General features: G+C 36.1%; 1 protein-coding gene across 1 annotated transcript in view; it reads left to right on the plus strand.

Moving 5' to 3' along the window:
- Nucleotides 1-1,334: 1,334 nt before the first annotated feature.
- The window catches only part of LOC126754488 (ryanodine receptor), an 80,192-nt gene continuing 61,238 nt past the window's right edge, over nt 1,335-20,288 (plus strand). The window contains 2 exon segments of the mRNA XM_050466496.1: nt 1,335-1,463; nt 11,439-11,639. Of these exon segments, the coding sequence (XP_050322453.1) occupies nt 11,586-11,639 (54 nt within the window). The 5' untranslated portion in view covers nt 1,335-1,463; nt 11,439-11,585.

Below are 20,288 nucleotides of genomic sequence, written 5' to 3' on the forward strand. Positions count from 1 at the left end.
GTAAAATTTATGAATTGTTCTTCCACAATTCCGGCCGTTTTCGGCGGATGTTCTCACCCCCATGTCTCAATATGGCCAAATAGAACTCCATATTGACCATCAGTAATGCTCTCCATGAATGTGGGATCGGAATTCGATCAACCATGTCCAAAGAGACCTATTACGCTATTCTTTTTGAAAAAAAATCAGCTTTATCGGGACGAGTCGAGCAAGAACGCATTTCATACCCAAAATATCCACCAACACCATTCGAAAGGACTTGCAAAAGATGTCGAACTCTCCTGCCATCTCTCTAACACTTGCTTGACGATTTTTCTCAGGTCGAAGGTCGTACAGAACGAGGTATGTCTTCAAAGATTTCTCGGCCGTTTTTGAAGGACTTGTACCACTCGTAGACTTGTGTTTTGATAAATTTGTATCTATCACTATAAGCCTTTTCCAACAACAATACAAATACAATAGAAATACAAAATTTTAGACAAATTCTTTGTTCGATATTTTTATCCATTGTAAAAATCCCAACGCACTACTGGGGTGTACCAACTTAAGCAGCTGATGTAAAGAAACTGGTTGACAAATCGCGCTCATATTTAGCAAAGTAATTAAGGGCAGTCCTACCAATTTAGCAAAATAAATTGTTTTGAAAAATCATTTCACAATATACTTAAAAAAAATTGCTTGAAAATATGTTTTCAAATATACCTCAGCAATATCAAAATGCAATTCGCCCGGACCTTTTCTACATTCAATATACCGTATATATAGTAAAGACATACACTGTCTTTAAACCGTTTAGGTTTGTCAAAATTTCTGATACTTAAATCATCCTACTAAAATTAATTCCGATCCTCTGGTTGACGTTTTTACATCAACTCATTTTAGCCTCTTCAGTTGAGTTTTATGGCATGTTTAAGGATGGATTTAATATATTTTTCGTTGAAGCAAAGTGAAATATAGTAATAAAACTAAGTGAGCCTATAAACTTCAATATAAGCCAATAATATACAAAATTTTATTGTAATCCATTCACGATTTCATCTAAAATTAAACATTTCGCAATAATCATGTCTATTCTAAAGCCAAATTTTGCTGGTATTTTCTTGATAGCAAGCAAGACGAGCGGTATTATAAAAGTATTGTCAAAGCAATTGAACTGGCTGGCATTATTGTATAGCTCGCCATTATTTCATATAAGAGAACATTACAAGAGAGTAGGACATTTTCCTATTTTGCTAAATTTATTTACTCTTTTACTGCAGTCGCCTGAGCGTTGTGAATTTCCAATTTTTAAGGTGCTTGAGAGAGTTGTTTTTTTCTTCATTATATGTAGTTTGTGGCGTTTTTCTGATTTCATGAAATTTTTCGTTTCATCGTTGTGCTGCTGCTCCTATTTTCAGTCTGAAGAGAATTATCGACACGACAAGTGGTGAATTATAATCCCGTTCGACTGTGGTGAAGTGTTGGTAGGGCAGAAAATAATTAGTTTTTACAATATATTTTGTAAAAAATTTCGTTAAATCAAAAGTTTAAATATATATAAATAAACGTGTTGTCACAAAATAAACCTAATAAAGTAAAATAAGTTGATATCACAAGAATTTTGATTTGATATTTATTAAAAAGTGTATTGAAATTGTGTTAACCGTATTCAAATTTTAAATTCAGTGAAAAACTTCCCAGGCAGCAACTGCAAAGTATTTTTAGCCTAGACGGAAGTCGGTTTGCTATTGTGAAAGCGTGCTCTTAAAAGTTCGGGCAAGTTCGGCAATCTTTATTGACGCTAATTTTAACTGCACGAATTCTACACATTTGCCTACAAAATAAATACATACAAACCCACCTACAAACATTTGTGCATATGTATGTATTTCAACATACATCTGCATATGTATTCTATTATAAAGATTGATGAGAATAGGCATTCTTGTATATGTATACCAAAAAATCCATTAAAAAATTCGCAAAACAAGAAATTAGTGTTTTGAAGTATAGCTACAGACATATAACCTGTTAAACTAATAATTATTACAAATTAGAAGATTCTGAACCAATAAATTTATTGTAAATTGGGATAACAGTGAAGTGTAAATATTGTTACATATATAAATGTATACATATAATCCATTTAGTAAAAAATACAAAAATAACCATGTGGTATTCTAAAACAGTATATGTATTACTACATCCGTTGTAATGCCGGCAGTTTGTGTATGATGTACTCTTACAAATAAAAAATAAAGACATTATAAATGATGCAGATATGTATTTAACTAGTTACAAAGAGTTGGGATATATGCAATTAAAATTATCCATACTAAAAGATGAAAAGTGTTTTCGTATTATCGAAAATTATTGTGACCACTGCTCAGAGGGGATATAGTGTTATTTTTATATTTACCTAGTATGATTAAGAGGTGTATTCAAAAACTAACGGGAATTTTTGTTTTTTGAAAAAAAAAATTGTTCATTCGTTTACTTTAATGATGTTGCCTTCAAAATAGTCCCTTTTCGATATTATATACTTATGCCAGTGGTTCTTCTAATCGTCGAAACACTTTTTAAACTCGTTTGTTGGGATCCAAACAATCGCCAACTTCATAAAAGCACTTCTAAAATTAGAGGCTGCTACAGACAAAGAAGCTGAAAATTTTATGACACTTTAAGACCATGTATATCAACATAATTAGGCATTTCATATAGTCTCATAAAGTTATAAGTTATAACGAGTCGAAAACATAGCGTTAAGAATTTCGTAAACTGTTTAATGTAATGTTTATGTAATCCAGCAAAAATTTTTTTAAACAAGTGTAAAAATTTATGATTTTTGCATTGTGACAAGTTGTGAGTACCCCAAATAAAAAAGTTTTACAATTGAACTCCTCGAAGTCACGAAATTTTAATTTTAAAATTCCCATTATATTTTGTACACACCTCTACATGGCATATATCAAAATGGTATTCCACCCTAATAGTTATTTAGGGTAAATTTCAGAAAATATTGACCCTGTTTCGGGTTTTAAATTGGAGTGGACTGATTTTGGGGGACTTAGAGATAATCCAGATTTAGAATGTTTGTGTAAAACTGGGTTTTGGGTGATTTGTATCTAAAGTTCATAAATTTAATAATTTTAGATGTGCGGTTCTATATAAAGTGTTACTGTTCTACTGTGCATTTTTCATATATTAACACTTTATTAAATTGTTTCTACATATTTATTAGGTACTTATTATTGCAAATATAGTTTTAATATAATATTTAACCTTTTATTCATTTCTATTAATTCACACAATAAAAAAAGTTCGCATACTAACAAAAAATCGGGCTTACCATATGTACATTTTTGGCAAAAGAACCAAAAGAAATAGAGAAAATAAATTACAGTAGTGACAAAAAAAAGAGGACACCTTAGAAATGTGTGATTATTTGATTTTATTTAAAAATGTTGACTTATATAAAAAAATTTTCATGAAACTTGATGTATATTAGTATTCGAAAGAAAAATAAATAATTTAGTTCAAAATAAATATTTCCATTTTTTATTAGAAGCCGAAACAAAATATTTCCCATATTTAAATTTTTACTATGATACTTATAAAAAATGTTCTCAAAACCAAACTGCGATGCAATAAAACTCGATTTTTTTTAATTAGTAATAACAATAGAGACATAAAAATGTCTTGATTTAATATTTCGTGTCGCCTTTTTGTTTTTTATCACGGTTTTTAGTCGTTCGGGCATGGAATCAACTAACGACTGTAAAATTTGTGCCGGTATACCGTTATATCAATTGGCGGTATACCGTTATATCAGATGTCTTCAATTATTCGGTCAAGTTCTAACAAAGTCCTTGGTCTCTTGCCAAAGATTTTTTATGGGGTTTATATCAGGACTGTTCCCAGGCCAGTCGAGTGATAAAATACCCAATTCTGCTAAATACTTTTCTATCTGAAAAAATTAAAATGTGTATTAACCATGAATTTGTAAAAATGAAATGTTAATAAGGTTATGTAACATAAAAAAATGTGACTTACTGATTTGGCTTGATGCCATGGCGCAGAATCATCCTGAAAAATTATGTTGTCCATATAGGAAAAGTGCTCTTGAATTGAAGGGACCAGGTTTTCCTGTAAGATCTGTTGGTATTTAATGGCGTTAATATTTCCATCAATCAAAGCCAAATATCCAGCAACATGATAGGAAAAACGCCCCCATATCATCCGACTCCCCCCTGTCTGACAGTACGTTTCCCACACTCATTACTGAAACGTTCACCAACTCTTCTGCGAACGTACGACATTCAGTCTGAGCCGAAGATGTTAATTTTAGACTCATCTCAAAATATGACTTTTCTCCAATCTTCCTTGGTCCAGGTTTTATGCAGTTTCACCCATTCGAGGCGTTTTTGTCGCATTTTTACTCTCAATAGTGGTTTTTTGGCAGGTCGACAGGCAGTTTGTCCGGCTCCTTGGAGGCGCCGTCGTACTGTTCGCGGACTGATTTCGGTTCCATTTAATTCCTGAACTTCGTTTCTGATGTCTTTAATTGTTTTAAATCTTTTCTGAATGTTAATCTGCTTAATATGGTGGTCATCCTTGGTAGTAGTCTTCTTCGGGCGTCTGGAACCCGTTTTGCGTTTTAAAGACTTAGTCTTCGCATATTTCTGAAGGAAAGCACCGACAGTTGTTTTGCTAAAGTTTATTTTACCACTAATTTTACGTACACTCAAGTTTTGCACTCGCAAAGCCAAAATTGTGGTATTATGAACCTTAGTCAGTTTTAGACTTTTTCCACAATTCATTTTATTTACAGCCATCTCTATACTCAGAAATATAAATAAAAGCGTCTTGAATAATAAAGTTTGATTTGTTAACACTATATCGATTTAAAGTCACTACAACTAAGGGTTCCGCTTTTTTTGTCCGCTACAGTATAATCCCATTTGCAAGAAACATAAATTTTGTTACAAGTTTTTCCATATAACTGGTTTTTATTGAGGTTGCTATTTCCTAGCAGTTATTTGTAACGATTTAAGCGATCGAGATAGATATAACGTTTCATACATACATCCGAACGATAAGAACAAACAGTCTGTCTGTGAATGCCGTAATAGTGCTTAATGTCACACGATCTGACTTCTGCTTTATTCGGGCATGACATATAATGAACGTATGTATGTAGACCTAATTCTGCCTTCGGCGATTAACTTAGAATATGTAAGAGTGATAAGGTTCAATCAGTTTGTTGACGGCAGGTTTAATCTTTCACACAATATTGCTCGATAGGACCTTATATGCGATATTGAGGAGGCTTTTCCCACTCGTTGGGCATGCTTTCGTCCGACCATATTCTACAAAGAAGCTGATACATGCTCCTTATCTGTTCATCGCCGACGTGTTTGAATAACTACGCCGGTAATCAACCGCCCCCGCCGTTTTGTTTTTCTTTGGGCGGGTAATTGCCATTCGAATTTCTTCATGGTCCATGGTCTTCCACAACTTCAATATGCTCAGGGTATTAGTCACTTGATCATCTCTTGGGGTTCGACAAATGTAAGTTGCGAGCTTGAAACCTTCTGTCAGTCGCCGCATTTTTTCATATAATTTTCGAGCATTACCTCTATCTGACAGTTTGTCAAGCTCTACGTACTCACGCATTTCGATCTCTCTTTTTGTGTGTCTACAAAATTCCTCTCTCTCAAGTCTCAGTTGTACGTACGGAGCTGAAAGCCGTTCCAAAGGTATCTTTTATTGAGTTGAACATGAGTGCTCTTAGAGAGCAGAAGGGAAAATCGATCGGCTGTCTGTTGTGATTGCAGCTTTTTGACGTTTAATCTTCCTTTTGTTTGTTGACGTGCGTGTTTTGCTGCACAGCCAGATAGTTTCATGAATTTTCTTATGCTGGAATCTAGTGCTACAGATAACCATATTTCGAGCCCTGGCGAAGTTGATCAGCCTCAACCCATGTGGGGATGCTTCATTCTGCAGTCTTAGGCCGGTATTCCGTATAGTAATAGTAGTATACTGTATAGTAATATACTGTATCTGCCAGAATAGCAAAATGCGACTCCTGACTAACAGAGTCACTAAATTACGATTGTGACAATTAGAGACATGAGACAATCGTGACAAGCAGAATACCGGCATTAATTTACCGACCGGTGTGACAAAGATACTTTCTTTGCTCACCTTGGCGTAAAAGTTGCGAAGCATGATTTTGACTTGGTAGTGGGGGCACCACTCATAGGTGCGCTCCAAACGCTCATAGAAGACATCTTTGGTAACATCTTCTATCGGGGCGTGGGCGCTAATCAGCAATATGTTGAAGAACTTCGCTTTGATGCGGATTGTGGCTAGACGTTCATCCAGGGGAGTGAATGCCAGTATTTAGCGACGAAATCTTTCTCCCTCGGACCTACTCATCTCAGTCCTTGCCCTGCATTTCTTGGCCGGTAGTGATGTCATCATTTACTCTAACGAGGGCATCAACTAGCTGGGAAATGGCATCTTCCCAAATAAGGGGCCGGAAATTCTAGGGTCATGCTCTTAAATCGTAATCCTGAATACGTCTGCAGTGGTCGTAATCAAAAGGGGGTTACTCATCCGAGGGTGTATTCTTCTTTTCATTTCTATAGTTTTTTACGTGGCGGGTCCCAAACCAAGTGCGCCACCCACTCCTAAGTGAATGTCAATCAGAGAACTTTCCTCACTTGCGTAGCGTCCTGACGGTGAGCATTACCAAAAGCTCCGTCGGGATCGGGAGGCACCTCTCTGAGCCGTCCGATACCAAACGAGGTTTCAGACAAGGCAACTCCCTATCGTGCGATTATTCGAACTGCAGAGCTTAATCGATCAGGAACAATCTTCTATAAGAGTGTACAGCTGCTAAATTGCGCCGCTGATATTGATATCGTTGCGCCGTTAGTTCTGCTTACTCCAGTCTGAATAAAGAAGCGTATACTTTGTTTACATTCCTATCATCAAACAAACATTCGTCGCTCTCGCGATTTGGCTCCCAGGTCACTGTTCACAGTCTTAACTTATTAAAACCAACAACAGACTGAGTAAGCAATTGAGAAAAAAGTCCACTCTCGATGAACAAAAACAAAACTCTATAAGTCACCTATTATTCCCATCCTGCTATATGAGGCATGGACGATGACAAAATCTGATGAGTCGACGTTACACCGAAACGTGAAGAAAGACCTGGCTTCGCTAGGAATTTTCAATTGGTGCTACATTGCGAAAGGAAGAAACGACTGGCGCGCTGATATTAACTTGGCTATAACCGCGAGTAAAGAAGGTAAAGAAGGAGACGAAATTGTGAAACTATAATTCTAGGAATTAATTTTGAAGTGTTCATATGATGTGATTATTAAAATTTAGATTTGCTTTGCTAATTTGTGCAAATTTTCAGTTTTTTACTTTTTCGCTTTTTTCGAGAGGAAATAATCTATCTTAGCGATTTCTTCTTCTTATAGCTAGTAGTGGCTAATAGTGCCGGGTTTTCCAATAGGGATGATATGATTTCTAAGTGTTATGGTATTTAATATGTCATGGTCTGAAATTATTTTTTCGTTGTATTCAGTAATATCTACAATTTCATCATGGAAAGATATACGCACCAACAAGGTTTAGTTTAGATTAGATAAGTAAATGAGGATTGTACCGCGACCTAGGGTCTATTGTGCCCTCTCCTAACTCGCAACGTCTCAACGAGCTCCAATACAATGCTAGGTGCTATTGAGGCGATGCTATCCCTATTTGGAAACATGGATCCAAGGGCCTTAATCCTGCGCCTACAGACTGCTGTGCAGTCCATCAGCAGGTATTGTGGCGTTTTAAACTCCAATTCGCAGAACCGGCAATTTGCACAAGAAGCTAGGCCCATGTTAAATAAGTGCACCTTGAGCTTGCAATGGCCAGTGTAAAAGGCGACAAGTAGTCTGGGTTTTTTCGTTGGGAAATTGATTACATATTTAAAGCTTTTGAGGTTGTAACCATCTTAGCATGGCGCATGCCTGCGAGTTGTTGCCAATGCCTCTCCCTACACACTGTTTCATCATTATGGAGCAGCACCTTTATGATGTGGGGACCAACCGCTATGAAGGGTACATGTTGTTGGATGCTGCAGAGCGGGCAAGCTCATCAGCCAGTTCATTCCCGATTATACCTTTGTGACCTGGCACCCAAATAAGGTGCACTTGGTTACGTTCTGATAGACTATTCAGTCGTTCTATACACTCTTGCACTAATAGCGTTTTTATCTCGTATGCAGAGATCGCTTTGAATTTGGTAATGCTATCCGTAGGGAGAAGAGCCAGTAGTGTGACGCCATTTAGCTCGTTTATACGTTGGAAAGAGATTACCTTACCTTTGCCCAACCCTTCTGCTGTAATTTCGAGCAGAGTGTGTTTGGCGACTTGACCGATTACTAGGTGTAGCGAATTGAGCAAGACTTCAAGTGCCGCGTCGGACATGCAGTCACGGGGGTGCCTTTGCAGCTTATTATTTGAAGTCCTACCATTGTCTGCGAGGCTTTCGGAGCCAAAGCCACTGCTCCATAAGTGATAATTGGTCGCACTATCATGGTGTACAACCATCTGATAATCCTTGGGTTGATGTTTAGTCCAACGCTTCAGAACCAACCCTTGGCCAGGCCTAGTCCCCTTCGTAAGATATCGCAAAAAGTATCCCCAAATTTTCCCCTGCGGATTCCATTGTTAGTTAGCAACACCAGTAGTTCCTCCACTACGAGACTCCACAGCAGGAGGGATAGCACTCCTCCCAACGGATATAATCTTGTACTTCTGAGACGAATACTGGTTTCTCCTAATCAGATATTCTGGTGCGCAGTACGGCTTCTATCCATCTGCGCACCGGTGCCCTTGCCACGCTCTTGTGAGATGTGTCAAATACACCTTCAATGTCTCGAAAGGCGCATAAAATTACCTCCCCAGTTTCCAGCGAACTCTGTATCTCGGAGGATAGCTGGTACAGAGCAGTGTTGGTCGATCTGCCTGCTCTGTAAGCATGCTGATTCGCATGCAGGGGTGACGTTATCAGGATTTAGCCAGTAAGTAGCCCTTCCTTCTCACTTTCGGTATAAAGATCACTTTTGCTATCCTCCATGGTTTAGGGATATACACCAGCGCCAGGCTATCTCTTATCAGCTAAACAAGGTAAGGTAGTTGACCCTGTTTTCCTTGTTGCAGAAGTGCTTGAAAGATGCCGTCCGCCCCCGGGGACTTGAATTTAGATAACGAGGTCGTAGCCCATCTGACTGAGTCCGCAGTAAACAGTTTCCGTGCGACTATCCAATCTAGGCGAGACGGCTTATGTTCGATGACAGGTAGAAACTGGTCCTCCTCTATTGTCTCTGGGAAATGCGCACGTAAGAGTGCCGTGGCTCTCTCCTCTGCGCTGTTCGTATAAGTACCGTCACATTTTTTAATCGTTAAAGCTGAGAGCCCGAATCTCAAGATCCTGTAATCTGGCAGCGAAGGTTCTGACAACATCTTCAACTGTGAGACCTTCCCCGACATGAGTTAGTCACTCAGGGTGATGTCTAGCACTTCCTCCTGTTACTAGTCGAATGCACATTCTCAATACTTATTATTACTAACAATAAATTCAAGGAGAGACTCACCTCGTGCATTAAAGTCCGTACTACCCCCATTCAGTGTGGTGCAATCTCGCATTATACCCCAGGACCAAGGCAGTATGTTCTTCCTGCAGTAATCTACCAGGCCCTGCACAGCCTTTAGAAGCGTAGTATGCGTGTCTCCTGGAAAATAGGCCGCTGCCATGACGAAGTCCGCACCTTCGTTGTCCCTGACCTGCACAGCGGCCAGGCCCAGTGTTAGGAATTCTGAAATACAAAAGTAATCAATATTTCTCCTAACTACTATACATGCTAGGGGTCTCCCACTGCAGGGATCCCAGATTACGTTATTGCAGTCCAAGTTGAGGCCCCTGACCTCTCCTCTGTGGACCCATGGCTCCTGTATTGCAGGTTCACCTGGACAACCTCTATACCTGCGAGCACTATAGGGTCGGTTCAATGAGGAACTGGTTCTCATCTACACCGTCCCTTGCATTGCCATTCAGGTCCTGAATTCCCTCTAGAAGCTAATTTTAAAATGATAACGACTTTTTTTTAAATCTTCTACTCCGAGGAGGCTCACTTTGTCCCTGTCGATTCTGGTGCGAAGAAAATCCACAAATAATTCATAAACACCCATTACATTCACTAAAATTGAGAGTTTGATATCGTTTTTGGTCTGGAATCATCGATCCCTACTTCTTTCGAAATTAAGCTGGTGACACCGTTAGTGTCAATGGAGAGCGGCATAGATCGATGATAACAAACTTTTTATGGCCGCAATTGGAAGAAGTAGACCTTGACAAGGACTGATTCTAATAAGAAATTAGTTCTATTGATTGTATGTCACATTACATAATTTCCTTAACAATATGTATTTCCTTAACAACTAGTGTGTGCTTGTTTTAATCATATCACTCTTCTTGGAAAGCCTTGGAGCTAAATCGCGATAAGAACAAACGACTGTGTAAGCGTTGTCTACTCCATAAAACTGAAATAATATGATATATTATAAATGAAGCTACTGTTATGTACCTAATTTGCTTGAAATTGGTCTAAATTTGGAGGCGCCATGCCAATGTAGAATTTATTACCGATTTAGATTTTGATTTTTGTAAGAGTTTTCACACTTTTAATAGTTTTCTATGAAACGTAGTATGGGAGTAAGAGTAGTTATTATCCTATTTTATAAAAAGGGGGGTATCTTATTTTACAAATTCTATTTTCATTATTCATTATTATTTTTCGTTAATTTATATAGCTTTAGAATTTTATGAGATATATGCATTAAATCTTAATTTGATGATATTTGTTTTTTGCATTTAAGGTGAAGATATTTATATATTTTCGATATTTCAAACAACCACTAGGTGAAGAAAAGTACTCTTAGTTATTTTCAACGGTTTATGTACACAAGAAACAATGCGAAATAAAGCCATATACATATAGAAAAGAAAACAATCATAGTTGTAATATTGTCAAATTATCGTCATTAAGTATAGATACCACGGAAATCCGATATTAGTGTATAAATTCATCGTCCCATAAAATTAATATCTAGAAACTATATATATCATATCATATAGTAACTATGTATATACTCTAAATTTATATGAACAAGTCTTTTCACAAATTGAGCGATAACAGGAATATGTCCACCATAAAATTTTTGTTCATCTACGTAATATCATCAAAATAAGAACTAAAACGATCATTACATGGTTTTTATATTTTTTATTGTATGAGGGGACAAATTGCAAAAGTTTTTTATGTGCAACACGTTTATACAATTTTCAGATAAAAGGGTTTCTAATAAAGCATTTATTATTCTTTACAGCTTTCAATTTTGAAATAGCGCCTCTACGCTTAACTTCAAGCATTCTGAGATTTTCTCAAAAAAACATTAGAGGCTAACATAAATAACATCATTATCGAAAGGTGCACTGCATTTCATGGTGAATAGTAATTTTGACCGAGCACCACAATGGCTGAAGCCGAAGGAGGTTCCGAGCAGGATGATGTTTCATTTCTGCGAACGGTAAGAATACGAAAAATTAAAAACAATGAGGAAATATTCCTAAAAACTTTACGTATAAAAACATAGTATGTTAAACATAATCCAGCATAAAATTTTAATTTTATGTTTTATTAATATTATTATTTTCGAATTTAATTTAATTCAGTGCTTACCGATGCTCATATTCTTGATTAACCTATCTCTAGCTAATACTGTTTTATCACACTGGTGCACGGGACATATTATATAGTTAATCCAGTTACTAAATTTTTTATATTATTAATAGGAACTATTTTGTGTGATGGTTTTTGTTATTGAACACAGTTCGTTATTATAACACATGTATTAGCTTAAAATATTTTTACATATATAATATGTATTTTCATTTCTATAAGAAACAACAATGAATGAAACGCTGACAGTAACCTAGACTGTTAACTTTTCACGTACAGCATTTTTTCAGTTGTTTCGCCCGCTCCCATATGCCACAAATGATGCTAATTTCTTCTAGTAAACTTAAAACTAAAACTTAAAGTCTTTTCTTTCTAAAAAACATATATAAGCACTGAAAACATATCTTTAATGCTAACTTGATCTTTACCTTTAAGGGCTATACTATTTTGCTTGTAACAAAACGGCGATTCTTTGTAACGAATTTGTAAATAAGTTTAGATGAACTCCCAGCGTGCATTTCCTTTCTTACTTTCGCTTCGGTGTTCTTAGTTTTTGCTACTCATATTATAATCCAGTTGAGAGCATACATATATCAGGTTTTTCTTTTTTTTACAAATCAAAAAATAGAACTCAAAAGACAAAAAAAAAACATTAAAGCTTACACCGTTTATTCGATAAAAACACTTACTAATAAGTTCCTGCAGTGCGATCGCGGGCAAGCATAAAGAACAACATAAAACATGATGACGATGAAGATCATGGTTAAGTCGGTTGATAAGTACAGTAAAAGCTCCTTATTCGCGCTTCCTTTATTCGCGTTTTCACTATTCGCGGATTAAAAAAATGGGACCCAATTTCTATATTCGCGACTAAACATTTTCGCGGATCTATTAAGTACATACATAATAATAAAATTATTCCAATAGGTATCCAACCCAATATTCTTGTCAAATGGACTAATAAAAAAGTAAAATAGATCTTATTACAAGTTAGCCTAAAGTAATGTTGTTAAATGATATCGCCGAGGACTTTGATAGAAGCCGCCTTCGCCGCGATCGGTTGAATGAAAGCAACCTTATACCTAATAAATAAAGTACACTTGTGCTCACATAATTAAGCCACTGCATAGCAAAACTACGTTTCAGAAAATAAATTCACCGAATTATCTGTTCATTTGTATAACGGTACGCAAAAAAGTTCCGTTATATGTTGGGAAGTTGCTAAGATCATATTCAGAGAAATAAGTATCGTGGTTGGCGAAAAAATTAAAATAAATTTTTAAATGTTGTTGTTCCGTTTATAGTAAAAGCCGCTTTGCGTGTTTTATTGTTTTGTCTTTCACATTAGTTACAAAAATTGTGATCGAGTAACACGTCTCTACTGCACTCTTCCTAGTTCATAATGTCAACTAAAAAAAATGAAAAACGAGTTTCAACACAGAAAAAAACTTTTTTTTTTTTTTTTTAAATTGAAAAAGGTAATTTAATTACAATTACAATTTATATATGTATATAGCACTAGCGGTTAAGCCATCAGACCCAGAAAAAAACTGTGTTACCGCTTAAAGTGAAAATAGAAATGCTTGATCGCTTACGCCTTGTAGAGTCATTTGCATCCATATCCAGTGTTCCCAACTTAGGGGTTTTCCCCCCAGATTTAGGGGGTAAATAAGTGAGATGGGATTTTTTTAGGGGTTTAAAATTTTTAGGGGTATTTTCAGGGATTTTTTGACTCTTCAATTAAAAACATGTGACGCAATTAAACTTACTTTTTCAAAGTAATCATGCTGAACCTTTCAAATTGTTTGAGGATTTGTTTTTGTTATAAAAAAATTTGCTTAAACGACTTGTTGTTCCTTCCCAATTGGAAAAATTGGTGGACTCTGAACTGGTAGAATATAATTTCCAGGAACATCTGATGCATACAGCTTCAATGTATTTTGGTTTTGACTTTCATACCATATCTCAAGAACTTGAGGAAAAGGATCTGTTGGATGTCAGGGAACGATGCAAGACCTTTTTATGTTCTCTGGCCAAGCAGAATCAGAAAAGGCTTCCGGATAATTTATCATTGTTGAAAACTGTTGCTGATTTGCACCCAAGAGTTGCTATATCTGAAGTCAAACCCGATATAAAACCAATATTAAATTACATTCAGCGAACTCATATAAGTATGTACATATATGGTAAAAAAATGACATCGAGTCTGAGTGGCACCAATTAAGCAATAAAATATGGACAAATACCTCTTCTTCAGCTGGTTTTTATTTTGAAGTGTATAATCACTGTGACGCAGCTGGCTGTAAACGTTTTGAAAATATCTCAAAATTCGGATTAGCATTTGCCACTGTTCCAATTTCAAACGCTAGTGTAGAACGTGCATTCTCCGTCTATATGTAATGTCATAAAAAATAAGTTGCGGAGTAGACTATCCATTAAAATGTTGCAAAGCATCTTGATGGTCCGATTTACATTAAATCGAAATGGTGGATCGTGTACAATATTTAATCCATCCAATAAAATGTTAATATGTACTATTTCAAAAAATGTGAATCTTCAGATGAAGAAGAAATACATATTTCATATATTAAATAATTTACAATAAAAAGACTTTTGAAACATATTACAACATATTATTTCTACATCATTATGTATTTATATTTACAGTAGACGCTCTAAAAAGTTACGTTTTTAAAAGTTTCCTTCCCCTCAAATTAGTGTAGTAGGAAATGCATATTATCATTGGCTATTGGTTACAAATCTCTTAACCAAACCTCTAAAAGTCCGTTTTTAAAAGTTACGCTACTCCCGAAAGCGTAACTTTATAGAGCGTCTACTGTAAATATTTTTTAGGGGGACAACTTAATAATTAAGGCGATTTTAGGGGTTTTTGACTCAAATTTAGGGATAAATATTTTTGAGAGTTGGTAACACTGTCCATATCACGCTCATTTACTGTCAACGAATCAACTGTACGATCGATAAAAAAATCCGAAGATAAAATAACGTCGTCTGTAGCTTCAACTTCAATGTCAGCTAAAATTGTTCATGATCCAGCAATAGAAAAAATGGAAGTGGCGTTGTCATTATGAATCGAAGACCGCAACCAAAAAAGGGTGCCCCTGAGTGGTTCAATGGTCCGGGAGAAGGCAATGCGTCTTTACGCTCATTTTAAAGAACCTTATGGTAGTTTTAGTGGTGAATGTACAGATGGAGGATTTCAAGCATCAAAAGGTTGGTTCGATAAATTTAAGGTGAGACAATCATTGCATAACATCAAAATCGTTGGAGAAGCAGCACCTGCAGACACTGCTGCAGCCGGACGATATCCAGAAGAATTTGCAAACCTAGTAGCTGATGGAGGATACAAACCTGAGCAAGTATTTAATGCAGACGAAACTGCCCTATTTTGGAAGAGAATGCCAAACAAAACATTAATTTCTAAAAGCGAAAAGTCTGCTCCTGGATTTAAGGCAGAAAAGGATAGAGTTACACTGCTCCTATGTTCTAATGCATCTGGAGAATGTGTCATTAAGCCACTGATGCTTTACAGATAGTTTAATCCTCGGGCTTTAAAAAATCAAAACAAAGACAACCTGCCAGTGTTTTGGCGTGCTAATAAAAAAGCGTGGGTTAAAAGCGCTATTTTTTGTGACTGGTTCCGGAATTGTTTTGTTTCTGAAGTTGAAACTTATTTAAAAAACAGAATTTAGACTCTAAAGCGCTCCTAGTTTTGGACAATGCACCAGGTCATCCTCGCGAACTTTAAACTATGCATCCAAATATAAAAGTGACATTTTTACCTCCCAACACGACGGCTTTGCTTCAACCTAGTGCTCTATTACATTAGACGAACTTTCAAAATCATATTGGATAATATGGAATATAATCCTGATATGAATGTTATGGAATGCTGGAAGAAATTTGACATAGCAAAATGCATCGTAAACATAAAAGAATCCATGGAAGAACTGAAGCCACACACATTGAAGTCATGCTGGAAAAAACTCTGGCCTGCTCTGACTGCAGAAAACGACGAAGAATCTGTGCAAGCTCAAATTTTGACGGCAAACATAGCCGAAATCGCGAATGGAATAGGACGAGAATAGATAGAATCAAGTGACATTCAGAAATTGCTTGAATCGCAAGATGAAGATTTGACTGAAACCGACTTGGAGGAAATGTTAAATTCACAACCTATTGCAGAAGTGGCTTCAACAAGCACTGGAAACGTGACATTCAATTTGTAAAATCTTAGTGAAGGTTTAAGAATGGCAAATGAGCTCTGCGATTTCCTTATGAATATTGATCCGTCCATGGAACGAAGTCTAATTTTTAAGAGACAAATTGCTAATGCGACTGCTGTGTATCAGTCTGAATTGAAGGAGCTTTTGAAAACTGCTAAGCAAGAAAAAATTACAAAATTATTCAAACCATTGCCTAAGCCTTAAGATAATTAATTAAAATGATCAAAAACTTCAATTAAATAATTTTTTTATATACCTATTTGTTTTTTTTGTCACCTAGGAACATATCCCCTATAATCCCATATAAATTACCATCCCGTATTCACGGTTTCTGTATTCGCGGCATATTTATGGAACATATACCCCTCGAATAAAGAACTTTTACTGTATAGAGAACTAATGAAAATGATGAGAAACTATAATACATATTAAGTTTCATATTTTTTTACCAATCCAAGACAGAGCTTTTCGTGTTGTAATCAAAAATCTTCATCGTACTTTGCCACTGAAAACAATTAAAGCCGATTTTGGACATGATGTTCGAGGTGTCAATAACATAAAAAGTCGCATTACTAAGGAACTACTTGTATTAAACAATTTTTCATTGATCTTAAGCCAGATAATAGTAATGCGCATATTTACAATTTAAAATATATTGGGAACGCTGCTGTTAATATAAAACCAGGGGAAAAGGTAAGCGATATCATCCAACGTTTCCGTAAAGAGTTCGGCCGCAGAAAATCATAACTGTCAAGATGATGCATTGTCCAGAATAGAAAAATTTCTAGAAAAAGGAGTTAAACAAATAAGTAATTTACATAATAATGTTTCTTGTAAATAAACTATGTTTGTACTTAGATATTCGTATAACCACATGGAATGCTAATGGGCTTTCCAATCACAATAATGAAATAAATGTGTTCCCTAAATCGAAAAACATGGGTATAATGTTAATTTCTGAGTCGCATTTTACCAAAAAATCATATAGATATACATGGTCTGTCGCAAAAGAAACAGGACTGTTAAAAAAAAAACAAAAAATTAATATTTTTCAAAAGTTATATTTTTCTATTCAAAGAAGTTTCCTTGTGCTTCCATACAGCGTTTAGCCAGGTCAATTAGAATTTAAAATGAGTGTTTAAGATCATTTTTCGGAATGCTCTTGAGAATATCGGTCGTCGCCTTTTAGATAGCTGAAATGTATTATCGTGTAGCAGGCGCCAGGACTCTGCCGCACGGTATTGTGGTCGAGCACGACGAATGCGTGACAAAAGACGCTTCATAACACCAAGGTAAAACACAGCATTAATCGTTTGGCCAGGTGGGACGAACTCTCGGTGTACAATACCCTCGGAATCGTAAAAATCAGCATTGCCTTTGTTTTTGACTTCTGAAGACGACCGACTTCTGATCGTCACAGAGGTCCTCACGACCTTCTTGGAATCTCTTAAACCACTCATGCACATTACTACGGGATAGGCACTGATCACCATAATCTTTTTTCATCATTTGAAATGTTTCAGTTAACGTTTTCCCAAGTTTAAAACAAAATTTTATATTTGCTCTTTGTTCAAAATGCATTTTACGACCGATGACCAAAAGCTGCTGTCACTTTTTGATCGATAACATCGATTTTAGTTATCCAATTGTCTTAAAATTGAATCTTGAATTGTCTGAAAAATTGAATCGAAATGTCAACAAGAGATCAAACTTTTTATTTCATATATCCACCTATAGGTGGCGCCAGCAGAAACAGTTATATTTAAAAAGTTCTGTTTCTTTTGCCACAGACCTTGTGTACATATGTACATAAAAAGAATATGAATTTATAAATGCTAACCACCTGTCTGTCAGTAACTGGCAGAAAACGCTTAAATTCAGAAAACTAGATAACGTAAATTAGGAAATATACAAGCCCCCGCTATTCAAATTAAATGTATGCATATCGATGTATTGTAAAATTGATATTTGTGCAAACATTGTTATTGATGGTACAGTTATTTCTAATTCCCTTATTATTTCTTTGACTATGCACGCTTTCTTACTTAGGCTTTGTGGTGCTTTTCCATGTGTGTACATATATACTGTATTTCTTTTCTGCTTTCAATCTGTAGTCCCGTTATGATTTCAAAGTAAATAAAGTCACGCATTCAATAGAAAATTTATATTTGTGCAATATTGATCATTTTGGGTAGGATCTCTCCGTAAGAAATGATTTAGATAGTAACATTTTGATTTTTTAATTCAATTAAATTTAAATTTGTTGCAGTTTGCTGGCAATACTTTTATTTTTTTATGATTTTTCGCGAAAATGCCTATTTCCGCCGAATTAAGTCCTAAGGAGAAGACTCAGATTGAGACAATGTCTGAGAGTGGTGCAAAAGTTGGTGAAATAGCGAAACAACTCCATCGTCACTGAAACACAATTACTAATTATTTAAAAAACCTGCAAAAATGCGCCCAAAATAATCGGAAGGGTGCGATTCCAAAAGTCAGTGCGCGACTAAGCATCATATCTGAGCCTTAGCTGCGACTAAAACTTTGAGTTGCGGGTAGATAAAGGCACAATTGAAATTGCCAATAACTAGGCAAAGGGTACAACAGATTTGCCGATAGGCGTTGTATTTGAAATATGATGCCAAAGTTCGGGTTCCAAAACTTCTACTCCGGCATAAGAAGGTCCGTCTTGCATTTTTCGAAAAATATAAGTTTTAGGAAAATGAGTTTAAAAAAGTGATCTTCAGTGATGAGAATGTGGATGGTCCAGATGGAAATCAGAAATATTGGCGTGAACCAAGGCATCCCCGGCAGACTTGCTATAGGCGTAACCATGGTGGTGGATCTTTCATGGTATGGGCAGCTTCTAGCTCAGTAGGAAAGTCTCCGATTTGCTTTGTACCTGCCCGGATTGTATTATTGTAATTGTATTATGTAAACTTATATGTATCATTTGCGGAAGTGTTTCATGGCGAAGACTGGATATTTCAACAAAATAAGTCATTTCTCGAGTCGAAAAGTATCCCGTTATTGGATTGGCCAGCTCTAAGTCCGGACCTGAATCCAATTGAGGATCTTTGCGGCATTATTTCCTCAAAAGAAGAGAGATTAAGAAAATAAAAAAAGTTGCCTGCATTTGATAAATTTGATGGACTTACTGTTTGACAACTACCTCACAATTGTATCAGACCGCCCACTTATATCTACAACTAGAGGACCCGTCTACGCTTCACTGTGGCTGATATATAGATAATACTACTACTAAATACCATATATATGATTTCTATTAGTTGGATTATAACTATTAGTTAATGAGATACAGCATTTTTGTGAAGCAACTTATGTTAGTTTACAACAAAGTGGATCACAAAGCATTTCGTTTGTTAATAAAGCACTGCGTTTTGGGGGGAAATACGGAATTTGGGCTCAGGGAGACTGGCGAAATGAGCACCGAGGACAATGGTGCTCTAAAGAGGCCAAAGCTCTGTGCAAAGTGGAAGCCTCGCAAGTTCATAATCCAACAAAAGCAACGAATAACTGATTCCGAGAAGTGTTTGAGTGCTTTTTAATCGTAATAAAACCGAATTTTTGCGTCGGTGTGTGACAATAGAAACATAGTTCCAGCATTTCCCACTGGAGTCCAATCGACAGTCATTTTATCGGACTGCACATGATGAGCCGGTCCTCATACTCAACGACTGATTGCTGAGCCAGTATTAATATACATATTTCACTGCATATTTGGTTGCAGTTCTTTTCTACTATTCCAAATAATTAGCAATTGTATTATTTTCGAGGAAGAATCTTTTTAAAATTGTACGCATATGTACATATATTCAAATAATTCCTACATATGTACATCAATTTTGAACAAATGCTTATTATTTGAAATATAATTTTTGTATTTATGAGTTGTATTAAATTTTGACATAAAGAGATAAAAGGTATCCTATGCCCTTACTCTGGTTCTAAGCTAACTCCCTACCAATTTTCAGCCAAATCGGTTCAGCCGTTCTTGAGTTATAAATGGTGTAACTAACAACAACTTTTTTTATATACATATGTGGCGGCCGACAGCACTCATTTGCCATCCCTGTCAAACAACGAGTCTCGCTCACCAGCCATTAAGCAAAATGACAGTTCAACAAGTCGGCCATTACGAAATCGAAGAAAGCAAACACTACAACCACGCAAAGATGACTCATTCCTTTTTAACTCAACAACCCATGGGCCAGCCCTATCCACATGGTGCC

This window comes from Bactrocera neohumeralis, chromosome 4 (genome assembly GCF_024586455.1).
Source record: "Bactrocera neohumeralis isolate Rockhampton chromosome 4, APGP_CSIRO_Bneo_wtdbg2-racon-allhic-juicebox.fasta_v2, whole genome shotgun sequence".
In the NCBI taxonomy this organism is placed as follows: Eukaryota; Metazoa; Arthropoda; class Insecta; order Diptera; family Tephritidae; genus Bactrocera; species Bactrocera neohumeralis.